The 26,397-nt window shown below is 38.4% G+C and overlaps 1 protein-coding gene across 4 annotated transcripts in view; it reads right to left on the reverse strand.

Annotated features, from left to right (window-relative positions):
* USP24 (ubiquitin specific peptidase 24) overlaps positions 1–26,397 on the reverse strand; it is a 152,135-nt gene that overhangs the window by 33,565 nt on the left and 92,173 nt on the right. For 3 of the 4 annotated variants that reach the window (XR_013827130.1, XM_079913343.1, XM_079913341.1), the window contains exons 35-51: positions 25,895–26,054; positions 24,673–24,828; positions 22,461–22,531; positions 21,616–21,776; positions 15,181–15,242; positions 12,814–13,005; positions 11,504–11,621; positions 9,146–9,290; positions 6,722–6,841; positions 5,944–6,069; positions 5,209–5,307; positions 3,828–3,910; positions 3,287–3,431; positions 2,938–3,057; positions 2,288–2,508; positions 1,610–1,734; positions 407–548 (exon numbers count right to left, since the gene is read on the reverse strand). Coding sequence is in view for 3 of the 4 variants with exons in the window: in XM_079913343.1 (XP_079769469.1) it covers positions 407–548; positions 1,610–1,734; positions 2,288–2,508; positions 2,938–3,057; positions 3,287–3,431; positions 3,828–3,910; positions 5,209–5,307; positions 5,944–6,069; positions 6,722–6,841; positions 9,146–9,290; positions 11,504–11,621; positions 12,814–13,005; positions 15,181–15,242; positions 21,616–21,776; positions 22,461–22,531; positions 24,673–24,828; positions 25,895–26,054 (2,246 nt within the window). In the remaining variant the exon portion in view is untranslated. The remainder of the gene's footprint in view (positions 1–406; positions 549–1,609; positions 1,735–2,287; positions 2,509–2,937; positions 3,058–3,286; positions 3,432–3,827; positions 3,911–5,208; positions 5,308–5,943; positions 6,070–6,721; positions 6,842–9,145; positions 9,291–11,503; positions 11,622–12,813; positions 13,006–15,180; positions 15,243–21,615; positions 21,777–22,460; positions 22,532–24,672; positions 24,829–25,894; positions 26,055–26,397) is intronic. The other variant, XM_079913342.1, reaches the window with a different exon arrangement.

Below are 26,397 nucleotides of genomic sequence, written 5' to 3' on the forward strand. Positions count from 1 at the left end.
GAAAAATGGCGGAAGATAGTGGAACAAAAGGGTGAATACATTATTCAATAAAGTTCTTGGTGAAAATAAAAAGTCTTTTATTTTTACTTAAAAACTGAAGGCACTTTTTGGCCAACCCAAAACTATGCTCTGGACATAAAGTGTACTCAATAAATGAGATTTAAAAAAAAATCTCAATTCTAGAATGAAATAATTTCTATGCATGTTTCTGAAAACAAAATAACTTCTTGCCAAGGAAATAATGACCAGGTAGCAGCAAGAAAAAAGGTAGAGGGATTTACTTATTTTCTTTTTAGAATTTCTCTCTAGCTTAGCTAATTACCCTTAAATCCCAAACAGCATACTCTGAAGATCACGGTATCACATACTGCAATCACACAGCAAATTACACAGAGGAGAAACTCACAGAGAGAGGTCCTCAGCTTCCTGCCGCACAACGCTGACTCGACTTTTCTTTGGTAACACAGGGGAGTTCTGATCAGACACCCTTTGGTAGAAGAGCATATAGGCGTTCCAGTATCTTCGGCGTACATCAGTATATGGGTTCGCTTCATAATGAGACAATAAGAAAAATCTCTTTGTAAATAAAAAAGGTGTTTTGTTTTTTTTTTGTCTTGACAATCTATAACAAAGGACCTACAAATCCAGCAAGTAATTACTTACTAAATTTGTTAAATGGAAAGCGTAAGTGAAGTGTGTGTCTTTTTAGAGCACTGCTTAAAAATCACTCTGAAGGTGATTCAGAGGGGCAGGGAGTAAGGAGCTGTATGGTAGCAGAGTAGGGGAAAGAAGGTATACATTCCGAGGCATGTGGAAATTTAATCAAAAGGCAAGTAACATTTAAAAATAAGTTCTGTGGCATAGGATGGGATTATAATTGGCCTCACTTAACCATTTCTGCATAGAAGAGCCAAATGCAGGTAAATTTTGGCAATGACACTATGTTCAGCTAATAAAGGTTACTACCATTAGATGCATGACTACCGTGGTCTGGTGTCAAAATCTAACACTGTGGATCTCATACACGTGGAAAAATTTAAATGCCCCTAGAGTATTTCAAAATCAGGTTTCAAAAATGTCAAGGTCTCTGAAAAATATTTCTGCTTCAAATAGCAAATTCTGATGGGATTCTGTGATGTACTTTTCCTTATATTTTTTCTTCTGGGGGTAGAGTTGTGGAAAGATTCCTTTACCACACTGCATAACAAATAAGGTTTTAAAAACACAGGTGCTAGAAATGTCTTCTCCATTAATCACACCTCTACATAAGTGAAAAGGAAATTTGAAAATTTTAGTGGACTACTACTTCTGAAACTATTTGTAAGGTTGAAATTCTTTCAAGTTGTTCTTTAATATTCATTTCTTCCATTGAACTCACCCTCCGTCCCAGGGCTGTTGTAAGGAATTATTTAAAAAGAATTCCGTAAGCAGCTGGAACCTTTTCACCCTGGCTATCAAGGAGTTTGTGGACCTACATGGCTAGAGCAGTAGTATGTAAAAAAATAAAATCTTTTCTATTTTTACATAAAAAATACTGCTTCCAATTTGATAGAAAACTATAAATTAAGAAAATAAAACTCATGGAAAATATACATTTGCAAATACTTACTTTGATCATAAACTTTTGGTCTATATTCTCCTCCAAAGCATTCGTACTCTAGGGTCTCATCATTTAGGTCAAATTCTTCTATGACTGTGTCATTAAATTTATACCACTTTCCTTTTCCACATCCCCTAGAGCACAGATTTGATAAAACAAATATTATGAAGTTACAAATCAAACATCCCCATCCCCAGCATTTATCTCTATGTATTGTCTACAAATACAGCAGGTAATTACCATTTGAAAACACCTAAGAAAAATATAGCAACAGTTACTTCAATTTCTTAAACAACTTTTCAAATTGAAGGGATAAAACAATTGCAACAACTTTTAAAAATCCAATATGAAATAAGATCAAAGAACAATGTGATATCATTGCACCGTAATGATAAGTGTGGATGACAAAGCAGGGCAGGGAGAGCAGAGGGGAGATACAGGGCGGGCAGGGGGAGTGGAGGAGGGATATAGGAGGGCAGGGGGAGTGGAGGAGGGATACAGGAGGGCAGAGAATGCATAGAAAAGACATAGGAGGATAGGGGTAGAAGACGAGAGGTACAGCAGGGCAGGGGAGCAGAGGAGGGACATAGGAAAGCAGGGGGAGTGGAGGAGAGGTACGGCAGGGCAGGGAACGGAGGAGAGACTACTGGAAGGGTGGAGTGAGGGAGCAGTACGAGAACCCCTTACCGCCTGTCCTTGATGAAGGAATAGTAGTGGCCTGCATGTGCCTGCCCACTATGTACAATGACGCCGACAAGTTCGTAGTTTTCTGTAAGGGCAACTTTTTTTCGTGGAGATCCTCCACCTCCCTGATCCATATTTCGCCCGTTTTCACCAACTTCCGAAGATGAATCTTGGCGAGCCATTCCTGAAACTGTGTAAGGCTCCATGTTTAGCATCCAGGGAAACTATTTAAAAAGCAAAAAGAGCACAATGTTGGTTAGTAACATATAGGGTCACACCCAGTTAAGTCTGTACAAAGAAGAGGGATGATGTGTTTTCCTAATTTAAGCTAGGACTACCCTCCAATTCAAGTACACAATTTCAGAATGACTTACAAGTCTAGGAAGGTTTAAGCAGTCTCTTGCTTGAGCATTAAGGAAAGGATTTCACTTCATAGCTGTCACTAGGATGCCTTCTAGAAATGAGGGTTACTGTCTAGAGATCTGCCGGTACCACTAGCAGCAGCTGCTTAAGACGAGGGGCTGTGCACGTCTCAGAATGCTGAGACCACAGCCTTTCACATTTTAGATGAAATTTGAAAATATAAAAAGGAAACAATAAAGGGAGCACAGTAATAATGGTTATTAAAAAACCAAGAAAAAAAAATAAGTTACCCTTATCTGTTCGTCATATTTAATGGAGCGTCCACTCTCCCAGTCAAATCCAAATCTCATCAGGTGGATGACCAAGACACTAGGTAATGACTTAATACAGGTCCTTTTCACTGTTGTTCTCTAAAGAGAAGCAAAACCCAATTATCTCCATGGAGACAATAAAATAACAAAGTAATTAATATGAAGGTCACAGATTTCTACAGGGCTTTCCCATCTCTGTGAACACAAGTCATGACACAATTTAATGGCAATAACAATAGGAGCTTAATACTGATCTTACATAAAACATAAAGACGAAGTCCATGAATAACAAATTAATCTTGTGTTTTGAAAAGGGCAAATGTAATACCTTTTCTTTACACTTTTCACAGTAATATGCATTACTTCCCTCTAGAACTTCTCCTCTAACAAACTGGTCCAAAGAAATTTCCAAACTCTGACAGGAAGTAACTCCTAGATTGAGAGCCATGAAAGCTTCCTCGCGCTCATATCTGCTTAGGAAATAACAGAAACACCGTATCAGCAATGGAATTTAAAAACCTTGAAATTACCACAATACTTGAGATTGAACACAGAACTATTGATACATTCCTAATCACTATAATTAACACACACCTTCTTCTCATCCTTCTAAAAGTATACTAAATAAAAATGCCAATTTTTGATCACTTAGAATTGCTTAAAATTATGAATTTCAACAAAGAAATTTTAGAAATGGAAATTAATTCCCTGGAAATGTCACCAAAGAAATTTAATTCAATAAACATTTATAGATCCATTAGGAGATATATCTGCAAACCTCTCAATGAATAAAAAATTTACAACATTCTAGAAGAATCATTTAAAAATGATGGTGATTATTTTCTGATGTCAGTGTTATCTTCACTAACCTGTGAGGACAGTCTTTACAGATCTTCTGATCAGAATAGATGCCCTGAAAAGTATTCTTAAAAATTTGGTCTCTCCCCATTTTCTGTTGAAATAAAAAGTTAAAATTTTAGTTGATGCCTCTAGAACTTTTAGGTTGTTTATACAGAATTTTACTTAGACCTGAGCTAAAGCATAGATTTGAATTTAACCAACAAAATAAAACAAGTCAGCTTGGTAGTTTAAGCTGGGAACTAATGAAAGAATTATAACTCATGAGACCCGCTGCCAGAGTAATGCAAATGATCAGAAAAGGAAGAGGAGCGCCGTCAGCCACACTGATGACAGGATCCAGAAGGATTCAGATGATCCATGATGATCCCGACTCCTTCTCCACTTGCCACAATTACCAAGCTAGGAGTAACTCTCCACGATTTTCTCTTTTTTCTTGTGGATAGAATGCTACAAATTTATGTTATTTTTATTTATTTTTTTGGCAGCGCTGTGCAGGTTTCGGGATCTTAGTTCCCCAACCAGGGATCGAACCCGTGCCCCCTGCAGTGGAAGTGTGGAGTCCTAACCACTGGACTGCCAGGGAAGTCCCTATAGGTTATTATTATTATTTTTTCCCAGTTGCGCTGGGTCTTAGTTGTGGCAGGTGGGCTCCTTAGTTGTGGCTCACTGGCTCCTTAGTTGCGGATCGCCGGCTCCTTAGTTGTGGCATGCTAACTCTTAGTTGCAGCATGCATGTGGGATCTAGTTCCCCGATCAGGGATTGAACCCGTGCCCCCCTGCAGCAGAACTGTGGAGTCCTAACCACTGGACCACGAGGGAAGTCCCTATGAGTTATTTTTTAAAAAAGAAATGGATAATTTGTGCCTACTGAGAGGAGAGGCAAATGCTGGCAGTGATGGGAAGCTATCTGTATCTTAGAAGGCAATACCACTTAGGAAGTTTGTGACACATTTTCCTGGGTAGAGGTAGGAAGCTTTGGGTCGCACAACCACAAACAACTTTTGAACCTGGTCCTTTTGTACCCTTTGACAGAGCAAAACAGTTCTGCACGGGGCCATCAGTTCACCGGTGACAGCAGCACTCCTCTGAGGCCAGGTTACTTCAATGCAGACACAGAGCGTGTAGCCACAAATGGTTATCATTATGGGGTATAGGTTAAGAGTTACATACTTTATCAAGTGTCAGATGAATTAAGAAGAAAATAAATCTATAATCTATAGTGTTCTGTATATGTTTTGATATTCAAACCCAGAAGAAATGAATTACTGTTGTGGTATTAAAGACGATCCCTTTCTGATTTGTCAGTTTCATAGTAATCCCAAATCCTAAACCACTGCTCTCATGTTATAGAGTCTGAGGGAGTTAGAGGGAAAATGAAACTTTTTCTACCTTGAGATATTCATCCATCTGATCGATGAGACTGGTGAAGAATTCATATGCATCCTGTTGTTCTCTCACATAAAGTTCTTTGTTCCACATCTTGAAAATCTATGTAACAAGAATTAAATATGTCGTTACAGGAAAAATAGCAATTTCTGAATGTGGTAGAAAAGGAAAATGAAAGAGTCCTTAAATGCTTCTAAAAACCAAGTTTACTATTAGGGTATAAAAGTTTTTATTGACATGAGATTAGCTTGCATTCAGCCATCTATGTTTTTCCTCGGTCCCTTTATACTAAGTCTATGAAACCATAGAGGGTGAGATCTAAGGCCAGGGAACAGAGTTTCTCTCTTAGAAACTAACCAACCTATAGGGGAAAATATAAGGTAAAACATAGTAAAGCAATGTTTTAGAAGAATGGTCTTTATTTAGAGGTATTAGTGAAATGGGCATAAGTTCAGAGGAATAATTTGAACAAATATTTCAAACAGCTAAACAAGAATAATGGGAAATAGTCAAAACATTTAAGATTAGCAAAACCCTAGAAATTATAAATGACTATTCTCAACATTGTAATCACTTGACTCAAGCTCCAATGCCAAAAAGAATGGTACAGACATTTCTTTTATAGGTTCTTGGCAATGGGATTAGTCTAGAGTCAATAAACAAGACACTAGAGAAAGAATGCAGCCACACTCCAAATACCTAACACCCTTCAATCTAAAGAGTTACTGGGTAAAATACCTTCCAAAAGTTCTCAGGTACATAGTACTGCAGCTTGCTTTCCATCAAATGCCCGAAGAGAGACTGCACTTGGTAGAATACACTATCGTCTGGATTGTCCGTGTCATCATCCACTGAAAGTAATGACTAAAAAGAAATGAACTGTATTAAATTAGAAATATTCAACTGCTTTCAGAAAATCTTGACTTCTGTATGTGTGAGTACCCACTGCTCCTTCAGAATGGTATGTATGTTTGTATATGGCTGTAACTCTGCATATGTTTAGCTTCAACGCTTCCTAGCTGGTGTAATCATGAATAAATCATCTCTTTGAGCTTCTGTTCGATTATGAGAAACTGGAACTAGTAATGCCAGGATCTCTATAAGAAATAAGTGTGACATGATGACACACAGAATATCCTCAAAACTATTTCATAGCTTTGCTATATCACAAGCTACTAATAGATTATTACAGAATGCTAACGAGAGAGTCTAAATATTTCTAAAATACCAAGTGTTAGTAGCTTTATGGAATACAATTTGAGAGTAATTGAGGAGTTCAAAAAGCACATTAAGTCAAATCCATCTGTCAAACAGGCAGCATATTACCTAAGCAGATATACAAAAATATGTGACTATGAACAATGTCATCTATACAGATTTCAGAAGCTACTAGAGAATCTCTAATTATGTCCAGTTTAGTAAACCCCAAAATGCAATATATGAATATGGAACAGTTCTCAGGCAACGTACACATACATCATTTATAACACTAAACAGGAAAGAGGAAGAAAATCACCTCCGGGAGACCAGGCTGCATATACAGCTGTTGGAAGACTGCATTCATGTAACATGTAGCGCCACCATTCCTCAGTCCCACAAACCCTGAGCTGGACCTGCTGTCCACTGGGGGAAGGTACTAGGAAAGAGAGGAGCAGAAATAGAGAGAGAGAATTAGTATCTCTGCCACTAGCACATTTCCTTACAGCTTTATGAGATGTCTGAGAGGAAAAGAGAGACACAGATTTATCCATTCAGTGTGTTACGAGTTATGGTAGCAAACCTATGTTCATGAAGTACCTCTGCAGATGCAATACAAATCTAAAACTACTATCTCAATGTTTCCTTTTAGTTCCTAAAGTACCTCACATATATACGAAGCATGTACCTATACATCCACTATGTAGTCTTGCATTTAGTCACTTGATTATCATTCGACAAACATTTCTTAAGAGCACAATGTGCCAGGCATTGTGCCAGGGACATGAGAGAGAGCAGAAATGTATTTAGTGCTTGATCTCAAGGAGCTTACATTATAGTAGGGTATACATTAATTAAGTAAAAATACTGATATATATTTACAAACTGAGGTAGTAATCTGAAAAGTAGGAAGGGTTCTATGAAGTGTTTACTATAAGAATCCTAACCTGTCTGTCTGGATAGTCAAGGAAGGCTCATATTCATATTCCTTCCCTTTTTTTTTTGCAGTATGTGGGTCTCTCACTGTTGTGGCCTCTCCCGTTGCGGAGCACAGGCTCCAGACGCACAGGCTCAGCGGCCATGGCTCACAGGCCCAGCCGCTCCGCGGCATGTGGGATCTTCCCAAACCGTGCCACGAACCCGTGTCCCCTGCATCGGCAGGCTGACTCTCAACCACTGTGCCACCAGGGAAGCCCCTTCCCTTCCTTTTTTGAGAAGGTGAAATTCTTCTACTGAACTTCCTCTAATAAGCATGCCATTAAATAAGTATGTAAACACCCTAGCATTTCACTTAAGGATGATCTGTAACAATGTAGATTCCAGGACAGTATTTTTCTAGGTAGAAATCATCTAGAAAAGGCATCTTGGTTACAAGTTCAACATGGCACTTCAATGGATATTGTAACGACACACTCTGAAATGCTATTACAGCAGAATCTTGGTTCTAATCCTATGACCAGAATCATGTTACCTGCATATATCAAGTACGTGTAACCATGTAATAACTAACCAATTGACAAAACCCTGGAGGTCTTCTGGACTGAAAGGAATTGCTAAATATCACATACTTTTCATTAACATTCAACATGCACTTAGAGCAGGGTGATTTCTAAGATCTAATTAACAGTGTAATTTATTTGTAGTCCAAAGCACAGACTAAAAAAATAGTTATAAAATAAGAAAAACTGGTTCATAACAGTGCTAAAAAGGTAAGTATTTATATGACAAATATTTTCACTATGCTGATATAATCCCTGACTTATTAAAATAAGATTGTCATTTTAATCTGATTATTAAATAAATGCATGTAAAACTTAAAGCATAGCATAAAGTAAGCATTATAAACTAAACAGTTCATACCAAAATAGTTCCCAATTTACGCATTCACATTCCACTTTGCAAGTGCTCTTTCCTCTACTTAGAACACCTGTTCTCACTTCTTTTCCTGCCTAACTTGTATGTTCCACAGTACTCAGCTCAGGCATCCAAAGGGATGAGAATGCCTCTTTATGACATTAGTGGAAAGCGCTTTAGAAGTGTCCTCCCACACTCCTGGTCTGGTATTCCAGGGCATTTGCAGCTCGCTTCCCTCTTGCAGATCCCGACATATACAAAGCTGTCCATGGCTTCTCATGTATGGAATGACCTTCCCACCTTGCTTCAACTGGCTCATCACTCTTAAGGGCTCTATTTTAAATTCCATCATTTCTAAGAAGCTTTCTAAAACACCACCATCTGGTGCTGAAGTGCCTCTCTGTTAGTAGAGCATTCAGGACATACCTCAATCTTAGTGCTGGGTTCTATCTTCATTTCTGAGCTCCAAAAGCCAACAACACCTTAGCGCATAGTAAACTCAATAAATCTTAGTTGAATTTAAGTGAACATAGACTATACTGTGACAGAACCAATGTTTTCTGGAATTTGTAGCTCTAGTGCCTGGCACTGTGCCATGCATAGTTCCTCAAAAAATAGATTCAAATGCTACTTTTTACTGAGAGTAATTATCAACTGACTTGAAAATCTCTCCTCTTTTTTAATCAAAAGGGTACCATTTAGTAATATATTACGGTGTATTAGTGTAATACACTATAGATTATAGTTGATTTGAGTACGTGAATTTGATAAGCAAAAGAATAACACTGACTTTCTTTGTGACTAGGATAATGCAAACATAGTTTTAAAATACTATGTTTAAGAGAGCATTCTAAAAAAAATTAAGTGCATTGAGGTCTAGAAAACTTACATCAAACTCCTTGGTAAGAGCAGGATCAGGTTGATGATGCATAGAAAGTAGTTCTTTTGTAATAATCTGAAGATTTGAAGGTGAGCTATCAGCCAGCATTACAAGGACTTCGTAGGCTGCCAATCGGCTATTCACTGTACTACATCTAAAAACAAACGACACAAGTCAATTTCAACAGTGAATAATTTACTTAAGTCGCTCATTAAACTAAATCAACATTTGAAATGAAAATATAAGAGCTGCAATTCCTAAAACAGGGTTAAGTCAGGTCTGATGGCACAACCTAGTAATCTAGTGGGAGGTGCTTACTTAACCAAGGAAGAGACCATGAATACACGAGGGATGATTATGGTTCAGAGCTAAGTATCTTCTTGGCCTGATGATAAAGTAGCAAATCTTTCAATTATGACTCCAGATTATTATCTAAGGGATGGATCAGCAAGAATAGAGAATAGAGAGTCTGAAAACTTTACCAAAAACACAACATGGAAATAACTATCTTTCAATTAAAGTAGGTAGAAAGAAAGGTTTTTGTAGTTACTGCCCTGAAATTCAAATATCTACATGGCAGAAAGCTATACAAATCAGAATAGATGCCCATAAACATTTGCTGTGCACCTGCAGATAAAAAATTCTTCAAGGACACTAACCAACTTTCTATCTATGAAAATGTGGAGACAGAAATAGTTTGCCAAGTCAACTTGTTTAAAGTGACAATGAGAGATAACCAGCAAGCATTATGCACGAAACCGAAGGCTTCTTTGCTGCTCACCTTTAGCAGAAATCATTTAGGGGATGGACAGTAATTTCTCACAGTCACCTAAGCCAACCTTGCATTTGTTAGGAGATCACAGGTTAGGAAGGATACACAGAAAAGAGGACATCCAACCTTTGAGAGAAACACTTATGGAGTGGAGTGTGGGAGATGTGTTTAAGAGGGGGTTGAAGGGCATGGAGATCAGAACTGCATCAGGCACTGAGGACAAGAGCCATGGAGCTGGCGCTGTCCTTTGCTTCTTACCTGCATTTCTGGGTTGCAAGGGACAGGTAAAGAATGAATAGAAGGTACCATATATACAGGTTAAACGTCAAGAAGTTCTTTTGTTGGTATGATATAAGAATAGCATTACTTGTGAAAAGACTTTCTGTGTATTTTAAATCTCTTTCTGGCTTTCGTGTTTAGGTGGCAAAAGGCTGGGAGTCACTGTGATAAATGAACACCGTTCAGTACACTGGATGAAACAAAATGTTTCCTTTTCTATTCAAGGCACTGTATATGAGTAAAAAAAAACACAACTCCTCGTTGACGGATGTATTACTTTTAATAATTACAAATGGAAGAATTCATGAAAAAAATTTCAGTAAAACTGCTGAAAATTTATTTTCTCTGTTCACTGAAAACTGAAATACTCACGTGTTTCTACTGCTTTAATAAAAGACTCCCGCAGAGCTAGCACCAAATCTTCCAGAACAAGACTGGGGCAGAGGTAAGGATGGGAGTGACAGTGTGAGGGACACCCCAAGAGTTTTCATGAAGGTTTATTACTTAAAACAGATTTTGCTAATAAGGAATCTCTAGATAGAGAAATATTCACACATGGTAAGATACCTCTTAAGATTCCATAAAATACTGCTTATTATGCCTTGCCCATTTCAATAACCACTGAAATTGTATGGGAATTTTTTTCACTGGTTAAATACCAAATCCTCAGTTCCTTCAGGATTACTCAATTAACTCTGGTTTTCGTGAGAAAAGAATGAGGTTACGTTAGGTTCAGAGTAAATAAGATGGCAGCTTGTAGCTGCCTCTTCCTATTTCCAAGAGTACAAACATCACCCACGAAGGGTCAACATTACAGAAGCTCTTTCAACTTTCTACCCATAAAAACTAATATAAAATTTGACTCTAAAATTACCACCGTAATAAATCACTAGCAGTTTTAATGATAAGGACACAGTCAATGCTCAGCAAATCACAAGGTTCATGCACTAAAGCACCTATGCTTTTCTCCTAGCAGAAAGAAACCCTCAAGACTCAGAGCCTGTTTATCTTTACTTCGGAAGCAATTCTTACAACCTCCGTTTCTCCTGGAATGTGTTACTGACCAAGTTAACCACATTATTACTTATTCTTCCATCTTGATGATAGTAATAGTACCAGCTCGGCAATCGCTATGTGCCAGGCAGGCTTTATCCTAAGCCCCCTTACATGCATTTCTTTATACAGTGGATAATGTCTTACAAGCTACACACACTCACACGATGGAAGACAAACTCCAAGTTAAGAAAATCTTTTTTGGACTAAAGTTTCGAATTAGAATTTTTACCAAAACTGAACACAACGTGCATTTTCCATACTTTGGATGAAAGTCCTGTTGACTGATGGCGGCACTGCCAGCTGGAGAATGACTATTTAAAATAATTCTAGAAGCTCGGAAAAGGAAGTCATCTAATAATGGTTTAATGAGTGATGAACCTGGAATAGAGCATAATATTCATGTTGAGGATGAACACATATTTTAATTCAAAGATCTTGTCTTGCACTTTCATATCAGAGCAGCAAAGGCACCTGAGGCCACCCAAAGGCAAGGCATTCAATTTAACTTGATGCTCATTTTTTGAGCTCTTATAATACATGGCAAAGATCTGTGGGGCAGAGGAGTGGGGATGGGTGGGAGAGTCGGGACAGGATGCAAAGATAGACAAGCGAAGGAATCTTCCTTTATGAGCTTAAAATAGAGTGAAAGGAGTTAAGCTTTCACTTTAGAAACACAAATGCCAAGAACATCACAAGGCAGACGGTTTGAGTGAATAATTTACTTTGGGCATAGGGGAATCCAAATAAAAGTTTTTAAAACTTTAAATATCTTTAGGTAAAAATGATGTGCCCGGGCTTCCCAGTTGGCGCAGTGGTTGAGAGTCCGCCTGCCGATGCAGGGGACGTGGGTTCGTGCCCCGGTCCGGGAAGATCCCACATGCCGCGAAGCGGCTGGGCCCGTGAGCCATGGCCGCTGGGCCTGTGCGTCCGGAGCCTGTGCTCCGCAACGGGAGAGGCCACAACAGTGAGAGGCCCACGTACCACAAAAAAAAAAAAAAAAAAAAAAAATGATGTGCCCATCTCACCCTGGTTTAGAATCACTCTTTTCTATGTATCCCCAATAGCCAAGATTTTTATAGAACTCAGTTTGTGTGATAAAAGTGATAATTAACATTTTGATTTGTCTTCTGAATATAATTTATAATACCAAATATGGTTTTACAAATTATATGTGTATCCCACCATCCAGGGGTGGTGGGTGGGGGCTGCCTCTCCAGACAAGAATTATCCTTAAAAGAGGTAAGACATACAACGGGCTGTATCTTATAAAGTATGTAACAGGAAAAAGAGAAGACAAAAACCTACTTCGATTTATAATTTTTATTTGTTGCTACGTTATGTGAGCCAACTATTTTGAACGCTATAAAATTCTCTATATGGTTTAATGACACAGATAAAATACACCTTAAATTTGTTAGCCACTAAAATTCCAGACAATACCCTACTGTCTGAGGGTCAATTTTCTATGGAACATTTAGCACCTATCTTATTTTCCCAATTTCACACAACACTATGGCAATAACTGAGAAATGAGGTACTCTATCACATGATAAGATGAAGTAATAATTACCAAGCATTTCCTTTTCTGCCCCACAGAGTGAAAGAAGGGTCTTGATGAGCCGTAAGTGTCCTGCCAATAAGATGTTATCTGCTTCACTGGTCTCACATTCAGCTGTGCGATTAGGTTCAAAGTTATCCAGCCAAGTAATCTCATCTTCGAGCATGGTAGCTGGGCTGATTCTTAACTGCTCCATTTCTGAAGCTAAGATGGAAAAACAAAACAAAACGACCTCTCATCCTGAAGAAAGAAGGATTTCTTTTCATGGAGTCAAAATCCTGAATTAAAGTAAGCAGAGACAAGTCTCAATCTTCTACTTCACAGATTTAAAAAAACTGTCATTAATGAACAGCAGCTGCCCACAGGACTATGAAGGCTCAACATGTCCGTTCCTTCCCTCCCTCCCTCCCTCCGTCACAAATCACACGGTACTGAGTGCCTCCTCTGTGCAGGTCACGGTGCTGACGCTGGGGGTACAAGATGAAAGGGACACTCCTTGTTCCGAAGAAGCTCCTGTTTGGTGGTGTTAGCAGATGTCCCAGGGAAGAAACCCTTCTAGAGAAGGAAGGTGTTGAGGGGTGAGAGGAGAGCCATCACTCCCACCGTGTTACCTATGCCAAGGGAGGGGGGAGCCCTGTGAGGGAGAGAGGGGTCCGCAGCGCAGCAGCAGAATCCATGTTTCCAGATGATGGGCCAACCTCCAGAGAACCACTCTTTTGTATTATGTATTCCACATTCCCCTCCAAACAAGGATTGAAAACAAGATTCCATGTTGGAAGCGGGGCTTAGGGAGGAGAGCAGGAGTAATCATGCTCTCTTCCCACTGCACTGCAGGCACAGGCAGGCAAGGCCCCACAGAGTGAGGTGGAAAGGGATACTGCAGGCGACACTGTGCATCCTCGTTTCCTCATTTATGAAATGGGGCTAACACCTACGCTGCAGCGTGCTGTGTATACAGTGTCTAGTATAGGCACTGGCATATAGAAAATGCTCCAAAAATTGCTTGTTTCAAGACATATTCCCTCCCTGCCCTCAACATCCCATTAAGGGATCTTGGATCCCTTACTTATGGCTCACTGGCACAGCAAAGGCCGACACTAATAACTTGTTCATGCATTCTGAGGATGTATGTGTCTCATACAACTCATGAGTCCAGTTCTCAAGCAGCAAAGCAGAATACCCTCTCGAAGTCCAAGCCAGAGAACAAACCTTCGCTGGCTGCTGCCCAACGTAACACTGAAAGCCTAGTTGAAAAATGCAGTACTAGGCTAGGCTGTTAGACGGACATGTAGTCCATCCGCTTCTCTAGATAGTACAGGTCTTATCCCTGAATCGAGACACATAGACTATATCATCTCAGGCTCCAACAAAACCAATTTCACTGCCCTGCTCAGAGCACCACGTCCTCAGCTTTTGAGAGACACTTATGAAACCCAGGAAGGCATCTGCCTTAGAGATGCTGCTGAGGCTTCTTAGTCACTCTGTCTTTATGTGTCCATTACATGAAGACCTTTGTGTGAAGTTTCTTTTAGGTTTGAGTGCTGGGGAAAAGATCTGTTTCTTTTGAGAAGCCATTCTGTTTCTTCCTCTAGGGTACTGAGAACAAACAAACAAATGAGGTTTCCTTTTTACCTTGGTCCTCCTCAAAACCTCATTCTGACTGTGTGGGGCTTTTCAGCCTGCACATACACAAGGTATTTTTTTTTTTTACCTCCTGGTCTTGACATTCTTTTCCAATTAACATTTTTGTTGATCCCGACTTTCATTTTATTTATTTCCTATAGGCAGAAGCAAATCTTTCCTATAAACTTTGTGTAAAGAACAAGGAATAAACTAACGAACTCTTGACTGGAACAACTGAAATTTGCATAGAGGACTCCAACAAACCTTTGCATTATATAAGAGTAAGTACAGATGATTAAAATCTAAACACTCTAACAAAAAGAGTTTGTAACAATGATATTGCAAACACCTAACACTAAACAATTACCTGACTTCTATCACTCACTTCTATTACTATCAACATATCTCAGCAGATTCCCTCTTTCCTTCAAACCTTCAAAACTGTCAGAATTGACTATAACGGAAAGACTCTTCTTAATAGTTCTGTATCAGTGTAATTAAAATATGAGCCTTTGACAATTTTTAAAATCAACAAATCTTCTAACACATTAATGGTTGGGTATATAATAGCAGAAGAGATAACTGGTACATGGGTTTACATGCTATTTCCAAGAAAATAAAATTCAACTTCAAACAATAATTTTAATGTTATTTATATCTGAGATACATTAAGTCAGATTTAGAAATGTCTGTCTTTCTTTTCTAGTCCTTCCCAACCCCTCCCCCAACATAAATCAAAGTTAGACATCTACTTACTTGTCAGATCATCTAATAATTGGCACCTCAGATCAAAATACTCCATGCACTGGGATAACAGTCTAAAAAACAGATTTCAGTTATTAAAAAAAGGCTGATTTGAGAATAAAAAAATATTTTCCTTGTAAGAATAAGTTCATAAAACAACTGAATAAGAGAATTTTCCTAAGCATAAAATAACTACATCAATTCAACTTCAGTATTTTAGCAAGACACACACTAGTGATTTTACTTATACAGATATAGTATAGGAATAATAGTGTAAAGAGAGAAAACTTACTAAATCTATCACATTATGTAATGATGTACACACTGACTGCATACATAATGCATTGATTAATTTGTTCAAATATCAACTGATACACACTAAGCACCTACTATATGCTTGGAACTGTTTTAGGGGAACAGTGAACAAAGGAGACAGACAACAGATGAAAAATACATACATATGTCAATTGGTGATAAGTGCTAAGAAGCAAAATAAAGTGGATAAAATAAGAAAAAGGTAAATTCTTTTATCTAGGATGATCAATGAAGCTTTTTCTGCAATTACAGAAGTGAAGGGCACAGGTTTTAAAGTCAGGCGGACCTTACTTTTAATCCTGGCTCCACTACTTACAGCTGGGTGTCCAGGCACAATTTATTTCAGTTGTCTCAGTTTTCTGATTTCTAAAATGCTTACTAGAGCATTAGAAATAAATGCGCACATATACACAAACATAAAGGGCTCAAGAATGCACTAATGATGAGACTACATAATGAACCAAGAACTACGATTATTAAAGAAGTGGGGATGATAAAACTGCCAAACTCATTTGGCCATTGTGAGGATTAAATGATAAATGTATGCAAAGAATTTAGCATACTGTGTGGCACATAATCAGCCTGTGATAACTGCAATTATCATCACTACTATTATTATGGGAAAATAGGTACCAAACTTGGGCATTAAAAAGTTGTGAAATGCAATTTTCAAATTATAAAAACACATAATTAAAAGACCCAATATTGTGTAAAATTAAATGCTTTACATTCAAGAGCTTCTCTGAGAGTGTATGTTAAAAAATTCATTTAATGCTTTCTGCTTCTTTCCCAAAGTTTAGAGGAACTTAATAACAAATCAAACTGTTAATGGTTAGTTATGTTAAATAATCTGACTCTTACAACAAGTAGAAGCACAACAGCTTACTACTTAAAAAATGGCTTACACATTTAAACTAAAGAATCACTGATCTAACTAGTTAATAAAAGGATTATCTGATTTTAGGAAACTTTAGCTAGGAAAAATTGGAATACTAAAGTAAAAAATGTACAAGGGCAAAAAAAGAAGTTTCTATAACTTTTAATCCACATGCCTTTATCAGGGAAAAATCATTCCCTGAAACTCTGGCTTTACATCACTAAAGACTTACTTTTCATGACCAGAAATACACAGCTAATGTCTATGTAATTTAGGTTAAATCTTAATGGTCAGCTGCAGGTTTGCAAGTTTTAGTTAAACTAATTGTAAGTTTTAGTTAAATTTTTAAGTTTTATAAATCACTCACAATGATCTCATCTCAGAAACAAAAATCTTAACTTCTTTGTTATTTATAAATTTATAACATTAAAATAGGCTAGATGCTTCAAAATAATATTTAAGTTGAGACTTAGACATGTGGGCCAGGAACCTCCATATATGACAGTGTGTGAGAACATAATCAAGGTTGAAACAAACATTTAATCCTGAAATGAAGACTTGCAAACTGATAATATAACTCAGTTCAAAAAAATTCTGAAGATTATATAACTTACAATTAGAAAATACAGGTATTTAAAAAAAAAGTCAGGGACAGATTGGAGAAGAAATCACAAGGAAAATTAGAGAAGATCTTGTGACAAATAAAAATGAAAACACAACATACCAAAAGTTATGGGATGTAGCTTTTGAAAACAGTGCTACTAGGGAAGTTTATTCCTGTATGTGCTTACATTAAAAAGGAAGAATGATCTCAAATCAACAACCTAATTTTACACCTTAAGGAACTAGGAAAAGAAGAACAAATCAAATCTAAAGCTAGTAGAAGGAAGAAAATATTAAGAATTAGAGTGAAGATAAATAGAGAACAGGAAAACGATACACAAAATCTACAAAAGCAAAAGCTGGTTCTTCAAAAAGATTAACAAAATGACTCAAAAAAAGAGAGAAGACTCAAATTAATAAAATCAGAAATGAGTGAGGACACTACTACCAATTTATAAGATAGTATACGAGCAAATGTACACCAAACAAATTGGATATCCCAGACGAAATGGACAAATTCCTAGAAACATAACACTTTGGAAGACTAAATCAGGCAGAAATAGTGATTGCTTGCTATCACTAGCAAGAAGATTGAATCAATCAAAAACCTCCCAACAAAGAAAAGCCCTGGACCAGATGGCTTCACTGGTGAGTATTACCCAACAGTTAAAGAAGAATCAATACCAACCCTTCTCAAACTCTTTCCAAAAAACTGAAGAGGAGGGTACATACACTTCCAGCAAACCTAATTCAACAGTACATTTAAAGGATTTAACACCATGAACAAGTGAGACTGATACCTGGAATGCAAGGATGATTCAAAATACGAAAATCAATCAATGAATATACTACATTAACAGAATGAAGGAGAAATACCCATGATCACCTCAACTGACATAGGTAAAAAAAATTGACAAAATTTAATGCCCTTTCATGATAAAACACTAAACAAACCAGGAGAGTAAGAAAACTACCTCAATCCAATAAAGGCCATATATGAAAGCCCCACAGATACTATCATGCTCAATGGTGAAAGACTGGAAGCTTTCCCCCACAATCAGGAACAAGGATGCCTACTTTCACTACTTCTATTTAACATAGTATTAAAAGTTCTAAGCAGAGCAATTAGGCAAGAATAAGAAATAAAAGACATCTAAATTGGAAAGACAGAAATAAAATGATCTGTTTGCAGATGACATGATTTTATATATGGAAAACCCTAAAGAGTTCACAAAAAAAAACTGTTACAATAAATGAATTCAGCAAAGTTACAAAGATAAAAAATCTGTACATTAAAATCAGTTTCATTTCTATATACTAACAATGAACAAAGAATATGAAAAAAGAAAGACAACAATTCCACTTATAATAGCAACAAAAAGAATAAAATACTTAGGAATCAACTAAACCAAGGGAGCAAAAGACTTGTACAGTGAAAACTACAAATAATGCTGAAAGAAATGAAAGAAGACTTAAATAAATCTAAAGATATCTTATGCTTGTGGATCAGAAGACTGAATCTTGTTAAGATGCCAATATCCAAAATGATCTACAGATTCAATGCAATCTCCATTAAAATATCAATGATGTCTTTCACAGAAACAGAAAAACCCATCCTGAAATTCATATGGAATCTCAAGGGGACCCCCAAAGAGCCAAAACAATTCTGAGAGAGAAGAACAAAATTGGAGGATTCACACTTCCTGACCTCAAGCTTACTACAATGCTACAGCAATCAAAACAGGGAGGTACTGGCATAAAGCCAGACATATAGATCAAGGAATAGGAATAAAGAGCTCAGAAATAAACATGTGTGCATGCATCTATGTATGTGTGTAAATATATAATATATATATATATTTTTTTTTCAAATGATTTTCAACAGAAATGTCAAAACCATTCAGTGGGGAAAGGACAGTCTTCAAAAAAATGGTGCTGAGATAACTGTATATCCACATGGAAAAGAATAAAGTTGGACCCTTACTTCACATCATACACAAAACAACTCAAAGTGGACCAAAAACCTAAATCTCACAGCTAAACCAATAAAACCCTGAAAAAAACCAGGGGAGAAACTTCCTGACATTGGATCTGTCAGTGATTTCTTGGATATGACACCAAAAGCCCAGGCAACAAGATAAAACAGAGAAACTGGACTTCATTAAAATTAAACACTTTCTGCACATCACAGGACACTATCAAGGGAGTGAAAGAAATCCCACAGAATGGGAGAAAATGTTTGCAAATCATGTATATGATAAGGGATTAATATCCAAAATATATAAAGAACAACAAAAAACAGACAACCTAACTTAAAAATGAGGAAATGGGGGACTTCCCTGGTGGTCCAGTGGTAAAGAATCCGTCTTCCAATGCAGGGGATGCGGGTTTGATCCCTGGTCAGGGAACTAAGATCCCACATGCCACAGGGCAACTAAGCCCACGTGCCATGAACTACAGAGCCCACGCGCTCTGGAGCCTGCGTGCCACAACTAGAAAGAGAAAACCCGCATGCCACAACTAGAGAGAAGCCTGCGCACCACAACGAAAGATCCCGCATGCTGCAACTAAGACCCAATGCAGCCAAAAAATAAATAAAATAAAAATAAATTTTTAAAAAAAATGAAGAGACTTGAATAGACATTTCTCCAAAGAAGATATACAAATGGCCAAATAAGCACAATGACATACTCAAAATCACTAATCATTAGGGAAATGCAAATCAAAACCCTGAGATGCACATCACACCCATCAGGATAGTTAGTCACAAAAGCGAACAGAAAACAAGTGTTGGCAAGGATGTGGAGAGTATGGAACCCTTACACATTGCTGGTGGGAATGTAAAATGGTGCAGCCACTGTGGAAACAGTATGGTGGTTCCTCAGAAAAGTCAAGCATACAATTGCCATATGACCCAGCATTGCTACTTCTGGGCACATACCCCAAGAAACTGAAAGCAGGACTCAAATTGATATTTGTATACTCATGTTCACAGTGGCATTATTCATACTAGCTAAAAGGTGGAAACCAAATGTCCATCTATGGGTGAATGGATAAACAACGCATGATATATACATACATTCAGTCTAAATAGAAATGAAACCCTGACCCATGTTGTAACATGGATGAACCCTGAAAATATTATGCTACGTGAAATAAGCTAGACACAAAGGACAAATATTGTATGATTCCACTTTTACGAGGTACCTAGAATAGTCAAATTCATAAAGACAACGTAGAATGGTGGTTGCCAGTGCCTTGAGGGAGGAGGGAAATGAATGGGGAGTTACTGTTTAATGGGAACAGAGTTTCAGTTTGGGATGACAAAAAAGTTCTGGAAATGGACAGTGGTGATGATTGCACAATAATGTGTATGTACTTAATGTCACTAAGTTATACCCCAAAATGGTTAAAACGCTAAATTTTATGTTATGCATATTTTGCCACAGTAAAAAAAAAAAATCTAGCAAATCTGAAAAAAAAAAAAATCATCTCCATGATTGTCTTTGAACTATCTCTCTTCATTTCCTTTGTCCATTTTTCTATTTGGCTATTGGTCTTTTGTGGTTTATAACAGCTCTTCACATATATTAGCAAAATTGGCCTTCTATCTGTCATATACGTTATACATCTATTTGTTCAGTTTAACTGACTTTTGACTCTACGGCATTTTAATTTTTATGGCGTTACCTTTATCAGTCTTTTATCTAATGACTTCTTACTGGGTACATAGTTTCAGTTTAGGATGCTAAAAAAGTGTTGGAGATGGATGATGGAGACGGTTGCACAAAATTGTAAATACACTTAATGCCACTGAGTTGTACACTTAAAAATGGTAAAAATGTTAAACATTCTGTTATGTATATGTTACCACACTAAAAAAAAAAAAAAAGCCAAGTTTGGTGCTTATATGTTAGGGGTTTAGAGTAGCTCTAACGTTTCTTCCCTCTAAGGGCTCTAATTTGTAAAGCATATACATATTGATTTCACAAATCTCTGTGGCACCTTCTCAGCCCCAGAGCAAGGGCTCGCTGGTAAAGGTGAATTAGAGAAACTGGCTTAAACTTGAGGTCAGTGTGGGATCTCTGATCTCCCAGCCTAGGCCTACACTGGGGCACCCCTGCATGCAGGCTTGCCTAAGGAGACAAGATGGGGCAGGCAGAATGGATTTACTCGAGTCATTCTCTGAGCCTGGACCTCAAGCCTTCTTCCATGCCCAGGCATGTATAAAACCAAGAAAGCAAGCTAGAAGGATACCCTAGTACCTCTAGACATGGAGTTGTGAAGCAGGCTGAGCTAAGAAAGTGAGGTACAAGTGGACATGGGCAGTGCGACCTTTACACAGTGATCTGGCTTGAATCATGCAGCTTCTCAACCACCAAGTAAGTCCTCTTTCTCTCTGGGGTAGGGGGACCAAGAGGAGTGGATGTGGGAGTTGGGGTGCTTGAGAGGAAGAAAGCCTGGTAATGTTTCCTCTAACTCTTCTGTCCTGAATGGGGAGAAAACCTGAAATGCCCTCTTTCAGAGTACAAATGTTGGGAGAGGAAAGGAGAAAGTCCTTCATCTCAATCATGCACTGTGGACTCTGGGGGAGCAGTACACAAATCATTATTCTCTTTCTGTATGACGTGAACTTTTTCATCTTTACGTACCTCTGATTGACTCCTCGCATAATACTAGTTGGGGACCAGAGAGGCAGCTGAGCAGTGAGAATCACACCTAGGAGAAACTGATTTGGCTTTTGCACATCTGGATGGGCCGAAGTATCTGTCTGACTAAGAGTATACAGTTGATCACAGGCAACACGGCGAATCTGAAATTACATTTTTAGTGGCAAAGGAAGTACATCAACCAACACTTACAGACTGCTTAAAAAGTTATTTTCTTCCAAAGTCCACCTGTGAAGGATGCTGTAAGGGTTTGAGTATTTCAATCTTTAATGGTAAAGTTTACATTGAATAAACTAGGGCTAATTTAAAACAAGTGTAGTCTGGGAACTAATTTCCCAAATTATTCTAGTACTGTACTCTCATCAATAGGTTTATAATTTAATGTAAATGAAAATAAGGAAAAAACTCTTCTGCAAGTGCCTCAAAGTTAACTTTCAAGGTCATTTACAAAAATGAGGATTATAAAATCTAATGAAAGTTCATGGCTTGAGGTTGGGTCTTTCTTGATTTTGACCAACTTGTTGATGCTTAATGCTAGCTGCCTTGGCCAGCTATGGATACTGAACACTGGCTGTAAGATTTTTTTTATAAACAAACACAAGTTAATCATAGCACTAGTCTCTTGACTTTCAGTGAAATATGAAACAGAAAGGAGGGCAACAGTACAAATGGTCACTTTGCTTTCAGAGGGCTCTGCGGCCTCTTTGTCTGATTCCCCGAGAGGACTAAACACCATCCCTTCTATACTCCCCACCATGTCACAGGTATCCAGAGAGCCCACGCAGAATAGGACCAAAGGGGCTTTTTATAAAGTGAAAAATCCTTACCTCAGCACTTGGTGATCCAAGTAGAATATCAATGATAAAATCAGCAACACAGGGCAAGTTATAGAAAGATGCTAATAATAAGAATAAAGATAATGGGAGCAGGGGAGGAAAATAAGTTAGGAAATGCATTTTCAAAATTTCGAAAATTTTGAATAATTTCTTAAGCTTAACTATCTTAGAAATCATCTCTTCTTCCACACAGAATCAAATTCAGTGCCTCCACAGCTGCACCCACGTCTCTGAGTCTATCCCACGAGAGCCCAAGGTGCTCAAAAGCAGGACTGTGTCTTGGTCATCTTCACACCCGGACATTTTTCATGATGCCGTGTGCACACCAGTTACAGAATAAATGTCTTGCCTTGATAAAACTGTCAATACTTGTGAACTATAAAATGTACCCCACAATAAACTTACAAATGATAAAAAAGCTTGAAGTTATAATTTTTTCATCTTGATTTGAAAATATCTCTATAATTAAACAATTGCAGGAAAATCGAACTAAAAGTATGGTATATGCTCAAAAGCATTTCATAATGAATTACTTTCATATATAAGCCTTTAAAAGCATTTCTGCTCAAAGTAAATCATTTCTGATATTACTGAACTGTCCCATAAACATCTAACTTTTTCTATATGTTTATCTTGACATCTTATATGATGAGTTTGGATGTTATACTAAATACATAATGATCACCAATTCTATGAACAGGCAGTCTGAATCAGTAGTAATAGTGAAGAATAGGGCTCTGATGTGTTGGTATAATTTTTTAAAGTGGAGTTGTTAAGACCTCATCCCTGAATAAGTATTTATTGAGGGCCTACTACACATCACACAGTGTTTGGGTGCTAAGGATTCAGTAGGGAACAAAATGAACAGAAGTCTCTGTTCTTAACGGAGCTTACCATCTAGTTGGGGAGGGGATAATGACAATAAACACAGTAAGCAGAGAAATTATATTGTATGCTATAAAGTGACAAGAGATATAGAAAAATAATAAAGAGTTTAGGTGATGGTGGGTGAGAGAAGGGTTGCGATTTCTTTAAAAAAGGCAGAGGAAGAACATACCAGGAGTTAGGAACAGGCAGTGCAAGGGCCCCGAGGCAGGAATGTGCCTGAGTGTCAGGGAACAGCCAGGAAGCCAGGGTGGCTGAAGCACGGTGCGTGAGGGGAGAGCGGGAGAAGGTGAAGGCACACAGGTGTCACGGGGGTGGATGCTGTCAGGCCTTAGGAAAGACCTGGCTTTCACTCAGTGTGAACCGAGAGGCCACTGCAAGGTTTTAAACAGAGGAGTGGTACAATCTGACTTACAGTTTAGAAGGTCCATTCTGGTTACTGTGTGGAGAATAAACTGCAAGGGTAGAAGCAGGGAGATTAGTCAGGGCACTACTGCTATAATCCAAGTAAGAGATGATGACAGGTCAGAGGGTGCTAACAGTGAAGGTGGTCTAAGGGGTGGAATCTAGATAGAATTTGAAGAAGGATGTGCTGACAGATTAGAAGGGTGTGAAAAAAAGGAATCAAGGATGTCTCCAAGAATAAAACTGCTATCAATTCAGATGGGAAATCTCTTGGGCGGTATGGGCCAGACCAGTAGTTCAGTTCTGGACATGTTAAGTTTGGGAAGTCTATCTGATATCTAAGTGGAGAAGTCAGGGGAGCGGTCCAGGCCGTAGAGTCAAATTTAAGTGTTATCAGCACATAGAGGGAATTTAAGGCTGTGAACGTGGATGTGATTATGTGGCGAGAATGAGTGCAGACAGAGACGAGGGACTGAGCCCTGTGGTGTCTAATGTTAAAAGTATGATTAGCAACAGCCCTAATTTGCCAAAACCAACAATAAAGACAAAAGGGCAAATCTTAAGTTTCATGATTTTTGATACTGGAGTCATTATCAGTTTAGGAATTGATACATAATTCTACTTCTATAGTTTATGACATACAACTTTGGGTTGTTTTAATTCCTCCACTAGAAGGTAAGCTCCTGGAGAGCAGACATACTGCCCTGTAACATCTACTGTGGAACCCTGTATATAGAAGGTGCTCAATAAATACTTGTTCAGAATTTAAGTACTCTAGCACTATTCTTACCTATTCCACATGCCAACTTTCCCCTTTGCCATTTCTATTAACATGACCTTATCTATGAAGGGATAGAAATAATTCCTAACAGAAACCTGGCCTTTTACTAAAAAGAGTAAGCCTCCTGCATACCCAGTTGTTGGCTCCGAAGCTGCAAGCAAGTAACAAGAAGAGACAAAGCCTCTCCAGCAATCAGTGAGTCTTTGGTGGACACGGACTGTTGTCGCACACAGATGCCTGCGTGCAGGGCTACCGGGTCCCCTTCACTTCCAGAGCTGCAATTGCTTCCTGGAAACAGGCAAGCAGAAGGTTACTGTGGATCCCACAGGACCCTTGAGATTATAATATCCTTTAATGAGTCCCATAATCCTCAAGTGAAAGTAAAGAGTTCAAGAAGACACTTTAGGCTAAGAAACAAGAGAGACTTAGTCACTTGATTTGAACCTCATTGCTTTGTACTTAAAACACATTTGGAACCATTAAAAAATATGTTTATGAGGCAAAACTAGTTTCAGGTGACAGAAGTAAGAACATTGCAATTTTGGAGGCATGTGGGAGTCCTGGGATATTAGAAATGTTCCTTATCTTGATTTAGATGGGTTACACATATGTAAAAACCCTAAAAATCCTACATATTTGGCATTTCTGCCCTTTACTGTGTGTATATCATACAGTTTATATATCCACACACATAGATTGAGCAGGGAAACCAAATGAAGCTGAGAAATAAAGCTATTTATAAAGGCCGAACAGAAAATGACAGGCCAAACCAAGAAAATGATTTTTCCAGGTAAAAATTCGAGATGAATTTTTATTACAGCCACAATTATTGGCGTCCCTACACTTTTACACTCAGCAAGCTAAAACTGCTTGGTTTCTCTGTATTTATAACCTTTTTTTCTCTTAGTATGACATACATAAATGAAGGATGCCTAGGCATACATGCACATTTGAGTGTGCACAAATCTAGAGTGTTCAGCTTGATGTTCAGAAACATTTAGTTTTAGCTTACGCTCAAGAACAAGGGAAGGGCTTCCCTGGTGGCGCAGTGGTTGGGAGTCCACCTGCCGATGCAGGGGACACGGGTTCGTGCCCCGGTCCGGGAAGATCCCACGTGCCGCGGAGCAGCTGGGCCCGTGAGCCGTGGCCGCTGAGCCTGCGCGTCCAGAGCCTGTGCTCCGCGGCGGGAGAGGCCACAGCAGTGAGAGGCCTGCGTGCCGCAAAAAAAACCAAAAACAAAAACAAAGAGAAAAGGCTTTCTCCTTTCTGTGACTCTGAACAACCTATACAAAGATGATTCTTACAGCTACTTCCTGCCCAATATTCTGATTACTTTATCCTTTTTAATCAGTACCTGAACTGCTGAGCCTGTTTCGAATTCCAGCAGGAAACAGAGAATTACTTTCTTTAATTGGCTGGCTACTCCCAACGAGGTCAAGCCGTCCTGCAGCTGCAGCCCATGACAATCTCATGAAACAAGCCACAGTAGACGTGAAATCACTGACTTCCATTGTCTAAGGAAGTGAAGAGTGTTGTGAGAAAAGGTAGTACTTGAACACATCCCACTGACTTCAATAACCTCCCCCCGTCTCAGTTTTGAGACTCGTTTCCTTCTAAGATCATCCACAAGATAGTCTTTTCCATGCTTCCATACTGTTCAAAGACTTTCACTACCCCTCTGCTACTTGTAATACAGAGACTCTACTCTCCATGTTCTGGCTTCAAATTACCCATCACCAATTTTGTTTTCATAGTTTCCCCTCTTCCACATTCTGCGTTTTGGCCTATGTGAACCACTGTGTGACCACCCACACAGGCTCTGGCTTTCTCTCTAACTGCTCACGCCCTCCCTTTTGC

Source organism: Stenella coeruleoalba, assembly GCF_951394435.1.
Source record: "Stenella coeruleoalba genome assembly, chromosome: 1".
In the NCBI taxonomy this organism is placed as follows: Eukaryota; Metazoa; Chordata; class Mammalia; order Artiodactyla; family Delphinidae; genus Stenella; species Stenella coeruleoalba.